Below are 7,596 nucleotides of genomic sequence, written 5' to 3'. Positions count from 1 at the left end.
GCAAAAATGGCCTTAGCTGTGGCTCTTGCATAATTTTTTCCATGGTAGCAGTTGTCTTTATTTCACAGATTGTTTCCATTCTGCTGCAGTGACCACACATGAAAAAGCCAGAGGATAGAAATGGGCTCACCAGTCCCTCACAGCATCTCACAGGTCAGGTGTGAGTTGGCTCAACCTGTAACACCAGAAATATGAAGAGCACAAATCTGCTTTTGGTCCACCTGTGAATTTGGCTGACAAATCCCTTGAAGTTAAAAGTGAGAGGGCGTTTGGGAATTTCTCTTTACTTGTTACCCTTTCTCCCTGCAACACTAAGAATTGCAAAAGCCTTAAAAATTCTTAAAAAGTGCCCTTTGGCTTAAGAGTGAGAAGTTTTGTGTATCAGACAATGGCAACAAGAGTTCTCCTGTGGAAGCCTGTCTGGATTCAGCTGGGCCATTCTGTAATGACACCCAGTCCCTCCAGAGCTGCACCCTGTGCTGTGGGTGAGTGATGATTATAATATGCAAGTACATTAATTAGACTTGGAAAGTTACGGATATTGATGCTGTGTTAACCCCAAATACCAAAGCTCCCACTCTGGTATAAATGTCTGTGTAAGGGAGGAAGCTGGGATAGGTTATTGCACACGTGTATTTGATTCTCAACATTTCAAGCTGTATTTTACTTCAGTGTTCTCCTATTATTAATTTATGTTTAGCCCCACTATCACCACTGCTCTCCACAGGTCTCAGTTTCTCCGTTTGTTATCCATGTGAAGTGGAGATGTTCCAGATTTTCCCACTCCTTGTATTCTCCAGGAACAGTGGTTCCTCACACGGGCTTATTTAGAGCAGCCACAGCTGGGGCTGGTGAGGAAGAGAAACTTTTGTTTTCCTGCTCACAGAGGAGCTCTGGCACCGGTTCTTGCCTAGAAATGAAATGGAAGAAGGCAGACATGATCCAGGAGAAAAAAAAAGTCACCATCAATTCTCTTCTTCCCATCACCAGCACAGAGGCTGCTCTGGAGATGAAAACAAGGGACCTGGAGGTGCTCACAGGACGTGATCAAAAAGCACAGTTACATCTGTGAACAAGAGGCCAAATGAAAGCAAACCATACATAAAAACCAGAGCTTCTTGTGCCCAGCCCCATCTACTCCTAGAAATAAACTTGTTTCAGGCCATGTTAAAAACCAGTATTTTACAGAATAACACAAGACTGCTGCAAACCTCCCAGTGAAATGAAGAGCTTTTTTGGCAAGCTAACAAAGGAATTCAGGGCAAAGGCTGAAGGTTCACAGAGCTGGTTCAATCCCATTTCATGCCTGACATCCTGCAGTACTCATGGACTGGTTGGATGCACAGCTGTGTTTTTATCCAGTGGAAGCACCCAGGGAGGAGTCTCCATTTCACGCCCCATTCACACCTTGCTACACAGACAAGAACATGGCTCATCCCAAAGAAATGCCTCTTGGCCTTCCCCTTGGGAAGTTTGCTCAGAACCTGGCAGCAAAATGTCAGTGGGCACATCTTCAGGAACTTCAGCACACATCTGCTGCAGCTCAGATGTTTTTAGTTGTCTGGGTCCAAACAAAGTCCAAGTCTGCTCTGAATGGTCTGTATGTTGATTTTTGGGGCTGTTTCTGCAAGTTTAAGCAAAAACCCTGTAGCATTCAATCAGCATGCCAAGCATCTGTAAAAGGAATCCCAGTTCAATCCAGTGTATCAGGAGTTATCCACCCAGTCTTGTCATTTTAATTTTATACAGGTTAAGTTTTAATTTAATGGCAAAATGATAATGTTTTTTCTCCGTTCAGAGCAAGTTCCTGAGCAGGGAATGATTTGCACACCTGTAGAACAGGAGTTCTCTATATAATAAGCTATATTAAACTGGGTGCATCCTAGTGGAAACTTCTAATTTAATTTTAGCCTCCTAGGACAGCAATGTAGACATTCTGCTTATCAAATGAGTCTGGAGTGTACTCTAAGATAGTAGATGGGTATATATCTTGTAAGAAATATGACTTCAGGTTATGCCTGTGGGTGCTAATCCTAACTGTTCAGCGTGGTCCTGCTTAGTAATTTTAAAATGCATTGTAAGCTGTGGGAATAAAACCCTAGTAGGTGCTTTAACTATCTGAAGTAGAGTCAATTAAATTAACTCATGTGGAACTATTTCTAACTGATCTTTACATTGTGTCCAATCCTCTAGCTATACTGGTGTTTCTTATATAATTTTGTTAATTTTGAATGCATTGTGTGCATTTGAAACATGAAAGCATATTAGCATAGCCTCAAATTTTATTTTACAGCATTCTCTAAAGATTCTCTAAAGATAACCAATCCTACTGAATGCACAGTTACCAGTGATCAATACTGATATTATTTTGCTTTCACTGTGCCTGTCTCAGCTGGCAAAGCACAAACTGCAGACAAATTAGTTGCAATATTTTGCTAATTATACCCCTAAAAATGTAAGAGTGTGAGCAAAAACTGTGTGAAGGTTTTATTCCACCTACAGGATGTGATATGCTCAGTGATCCAGAGCAGTTGACTGAAGTCATCAGAATTTTGGTACCATAAAACAAAAGTGAGGCTTTTTCATCTGTTTTTTTTTTTTTTTTCACAATCCATAACAAAGTACTTTTTGCCATGGGAAGAAAGAAAATGAGGTTCTATTTCACATTAAATAGAAATAACTGGCTCTGTGCGTTGGGGGAAAAAAAACCAGAGGGCCAAATCAGACTGGACTGCACACAACAAAATCTGAATGAATCAGTATAAATGCTCCAACTCCTTCCTAACACAATGCCTGGTTAAATATTCCAAAATTTCAACCTTGCAGGCTTACACTCTCCCTTTTCCTGGAGGAAAGCTGAAGAGCATATTTTGGTTAAAGGAGGAATGCTGTCCCATTTCAGTGGCATCAGTTTGTTGCTTATCAATAACACAGTCACTTCAGGGCTTGGGGTTCTTTGTAATACTCTATGTGGTTTATTAATGAAAATAACTTGCTAACTTCTATTCTTCTCAAAAAAACGGTGACACACAGATGTACAAACCCACATTCATGTGTTGTTTTATTGGTGCATTACAACATTACATTTCCTTCACACTGAGAAAGCATGAGATTAAAATACACTGATCCACAAAAATGCCTTCCCTATGCTGACTTTGCACTGGTGATTATGGCACCCACAGATCCCTCCACAAGTTTCATTCCATTAAGTCCTTCATAATTTTAATTACATTTTAATCAAAGCTTTTACACTGTCTATTTTATGACTTTCAATTTAATTATTCCCATTAAAACGTGTTATTCTTTACTGCTTTTCCAAGTTCACCAATTACTCTTGCAATTGAAGTTTTTATGCTGTGTTACACTTCATATCCAATCTTTTAACATCCACCACTCATCTGAGGGCTGTATAAGCCCTCATCCCAAAGAAGACAGCTTGTTTGTATCAAAAGCCATTAAAACACTGGGAATGTGTACAGCACAATTAGGAGGCCTCACTCAATTTTGAGAATAAGCCAGATCTATATAAAAACATGCAAAATGCTCTATGCATCAGTATTAAACTTCTAATTTGATTTAAGGGTGTTTGTTTTTTTTTTAACATTTGCATATAACCTGGAAGACTTAGGGTTCCTGCTGAAAGAAAAAGCTGATGGCTGAGCCTTCCCCTCCCTCCAGGGCTTTCTTTAATCCTCCCAGGTGAAGTAACAGAAAATTACATCTGTTACAGAATTCCGTAGGATGGGTTAAAAACTTCATAGAAAGATTACCCCTCCCCTAGGCTGTGTGGGTTTCTAGAATTAAAGACCTCAATTACACTAGAGGAGTGTTCTCTTAAATCCAGTGCAAACGCTGAATAACTTGGCTTTGCTGCTGCTGGTTTTGGGAATTTGTATTCACCAGCAAACCCACAGCTATGTTTGGGTAATGTCTCTGCTGCAGAGTTCAGAATTCTGTAACTGCCAGTAAAACATCCCACCTCTCACTGGCAGAGTCAAACTGGTATCAGTTTTAAAGCAGATCAGGCCTGATTTCTACGGAACACTTCTGGGTTCGTGCCTAGTACATTCTGTTCCCTGATGTCACTTCCTATTTATAGGTATTTCCAAATATCATATAAGTTTATACATAGCAAGGTTGCATCCTCTTGTACACAATTATTATGTTTCTTTTTAAAGGGACTCTAATTCACTTGCTTTCTATAAAAATTCAAGTGTTGCCAATCAGGAAGTAGCTTCTTCTCAAAAAAAAAATCTACAAAGCTTAGCTTTGAGAAAAGTAAATGGCAAGCCTTACATAAAGACACTGAGCTGTCTGAATCACAAAATGCCTACAAGGCCAATGCATATTCCAACAGGAACACATAAATTAGGGTTATGGCAGCAGTCTCCTCCAGTCTAAAGCACCGTAAGAATGGGCGTTGGTCAACATTCTCTTGATCTCTTTAACCAGCAGCTCCAAGTGCCAAGATGTGGGCTGGAACATTTGCCTGCTTTTTCACAGGATACCTAAGGGAAAAAAAATCTGGAATCTGACATTCTGCCATCCAAAGGTACATCATTTCACAGGAATGTGATGTGTGCTGCATAGTGCATACACATATCACACCAGAATCCTGCTAATAATAAATTATTAACTCAAGCCCCACACTTATGAACCTTCTCCACACCACCAGCAGTTTGATTTGTTGAGTTTGAATTCAGGTACCAAGCCAGCCTTCCCAAACACCACAATGAGCTGAAAATGTGGAATGGGACTAGCAGAAAACTGTCTCCAGCCTTCCTCTGGACATGTGACAGTGCTGGAAACCACCACGAGCATTCAAGGTCACAAATGAAAATCTCTGCATTTCTTCGGGTCACCAATGCTGCAGTGAGTCACCACACAAGGATGAACATGGCACACCAGGTTCACAGGAAACTCTGTGTTTCCTTATTCTCCCAGGTTTAGGATTTTTTTTTAAACATTTGTTTTAAAGACTTCAGCTTGTTGCTCTTTTCTTTCAATTTGTTTGGATGGTAATTACTGCATGAGCTCTCAAAAAATTGCTGATGATGTAATACCAAATTTCTAGTCCATCCTACGAATATATATGTTACTGTAAGTTGATAATTTGAACAGCATGGAATTTCTTGAATGTGACAATCATCCTGAAGAACTACTAATGCACTAAGCTTGGCTCTTCAAACATTTAACCCTTCATACCTTTCGTCTCCTTTAGCATTAGGAGCTCAGAACGACCTTGTCAAAACTTGGCAATTAATGCAAAGTTTTGCCAGCATATGGAGATTTTTTTTTTTATGTTAGAAGGCAACAAGATAAACATAAGGATGATGCCCTAAATTATCAAATTATATGAAGAAATGGCTGGCCCCAACAGATGCTGGACACCTGGTGAAAAGTGCTGTGTGTACTCACCACCCATCAAAATCAATGAGTGCTGAAGACAACCAGAACTTTGTAGAAGATGAGTCAGTACTTCAGAAAAATCTGTTTCCAGATCTACTATATCCTCAACCACATCTCCTTAAAATTACTCTCTTAACCATCCTCCATATGGGATTGTTTGTAATTCTCTCCCCTTCCCTCAAGCAGTCTATCTGTTTGCAGTAGACTGAAAACAGGTAATTCAACAACAAGCCAATGCAAACCGAAAAATTAACTTTGAAAGTACGATGATATTATGGCATTAAAAATAAAATATTTAAACTTCTCTTTAGGAAAAGGAAAGAAACAAAAGAAAAAAAAAAAAGCACAGTAAGAAACACTGTTAAGAGACCAGTTTGGAGGAAATGTGAGAAGGCTAAAAGTTCATTCTGCACATTTCTTAAAGTCATACGGGACCTTCAGTTATTCCCTCCAGAGGCAGCCCAGTAGCATTGTCTGCTGTCGGTCGCTCTTCTTTCTTCACAGAGTTCTGATCTAGCAGGCTGACGTAAGATTTATGACAAGCTGTGTTACCCAGAGGGGGGTAGTGCTGTCTGTAGCAAATATAAGCAAAAATGAGGCCGATGATCCCTCCAACGAAAGCATCTAGACAAAGAGAGCAACAAAAGCAGAAAGAAAGGTCAGCCAGAAGTGACAGTTGTAAACAGAAGACATTTGCTTGACGTGGAAGTGTTCAACCCAGAAAATGGGAACTTTGAGTTTTCAAAAAGAATTTGGAGCCAAATACCACAGTCACACAGGACACATAAAATCAGTATTTTGTGGGGACATCTCCAATGTTTTGAATACCCAAAATGTAGGTGCTTGGCTGCGTTTTGGGAGATGAACAGAGGGAACAGAGTGGCCTCCACGGGGCATTAAACACCCGTGATGTTCCAGAGCACTGCTGACCAACATTTGGGGGCTGGCAACCCATGGATCTTCTTCCAGTGTGCCATCAGTTAGAGTGCCCACAGCCAGGTTTTCCATCCATGGACAACACAGCTGTCCTGTGCTGTTTGCCACCCAGAGCTCTCCTGCTCACAGGTCCACCCCAACCTACTGCACTGACCACAGCCTGTTCCCTGCCCAAGCACCCCCAGGAAAAAAGGCAGTTAAAGTGCCAGATCTGCTCCTGACTGTTTGTATTCCAGGAGGAATTCTCCAGGGAGCAGGCAGGATGTAAGTGGAAAGTTCTCTCCCTCCAGGCAGTGGGTCACTGGAGCTACAGCAATTCATTTCTCCTGCAGCTCCTGCAAGGCCCCTGAGAAACACAGCTCTCAACAACCACTTCAGGCTGGGTGAATTCCCACTAAAAGCACCTGAAAGGTCAAAGATTGACATGCCCGTTAACTGATTTAACACCTTCTGAATATCCTTCTTTGATGCTTTTTACTGTCCCATACTCCTTCCAAAACAACCCAAAATAAAATAAAAGATAAAACAAGGCCATTGTATGAGATATCTGCAGCTCTCTCACACAGGTAATTTTAAGTTTTCTACAGGAACAGAATATCACCTGAAGTGTAAGAATATTCCTTCTGCTGTCAGGTTCTGCCTCTTACTAAAATACTCCTCTGATCTTGTGTTTTATTTCCAAACAACCAGAGGAAAATTTCACTGGAAATACAGCCTGTCTTTGAAAGCCTCAGATTGGGCACAAACAATAAATGGAAATGAACAAAAGGCACTGCCTGGAATATGAGCTGGCAGCACATTTTATTTTAACCAGACTTATTAAGCACCATATCATCTGTGTGTACCTGTTTCCATCCTTTCAATTACAAAGAAACCACAGTGTAATAAAAATGGTGAATCATTGAGTTTAGTGACAAAGGCGGTTAAATCAATACAAATTATTTTTGTCTAAAGTCGTTAAATAAAGATTAAATTCCCTAGCTTGTCAGTCTGATATATATTAGAACAAAGGCATTAGAACAAGGTTCAATTTTCAGTGGCTGACAAATGGTTTGTATTTTTTTTCTCATCAGAGAAGTGAGATTTCTTTTAACAGGAATAGCTAGGGCCAGAAAACCTGAAAAATTTAATGCTGAGATGGATAAATTTAAGAAATGTGTTTATAAGTCACGGTTGAGTAAGAGGAGATCCCTTCTAATCCTTCTACACACAAAAGGACATAACAAATCTATCAGAAACAGATGTAATAGA

General features: G+C 40.2%; 1 protein-coding gene across 1 annotated transcript in view; it reads right to left on the bottom strand.

Moving 5' to 3' along the window:
- Nucleotides 1–3,036: 3,036 nt before the first annotated feature.
- PLPP4 (phospholipid phosphatase 4) overlaps nucleotides 3,037–7,596 on the bottom strand; it is a 52,650-nt gene continuing 48,090 nt past the window's right edge. The window contains exons 7-8 of the mRNA XM_017809346.1: nucleotides 5,845–6,033; nucleotides 3,037–4,508 (exon numbers count right to left, since the gene is read on the bottom strand). Coding sequence (XP_017664835.1) covers nucleotides 4,498–4,508; nucleotides 5,845–6,033 — 200 coding nt within the window. The 3' untranslated portion in view covers nucleotides 3,037–4,497. The remainder of the gene's footprint in view (nucleotides 4,509–5,844; nucleotides 6,034–7,596) is intronic.

This window comes from Lepidothrix coronata, unplaced genomic scaffold, assembly GCF_001604755.1.
Source record: "Lepidothrix coronata isolate B3197 unplaced genomic scaffold, Lepidothrix_coronata-1.0 Scaffold25, whole genome shotgun sequence".
Taxonomy (NCBI): Eukaryota; Metazoa; Chordata; class Aves; order Passeriformes; family Pipridae; genus Lepidothrix; species Lepidothrix coronata.
The sequence above is the reverse complement of the archived record's forward strand: the minus strand, read 5'-3'. Positions and strand labels throughout refer to the sequence as shown.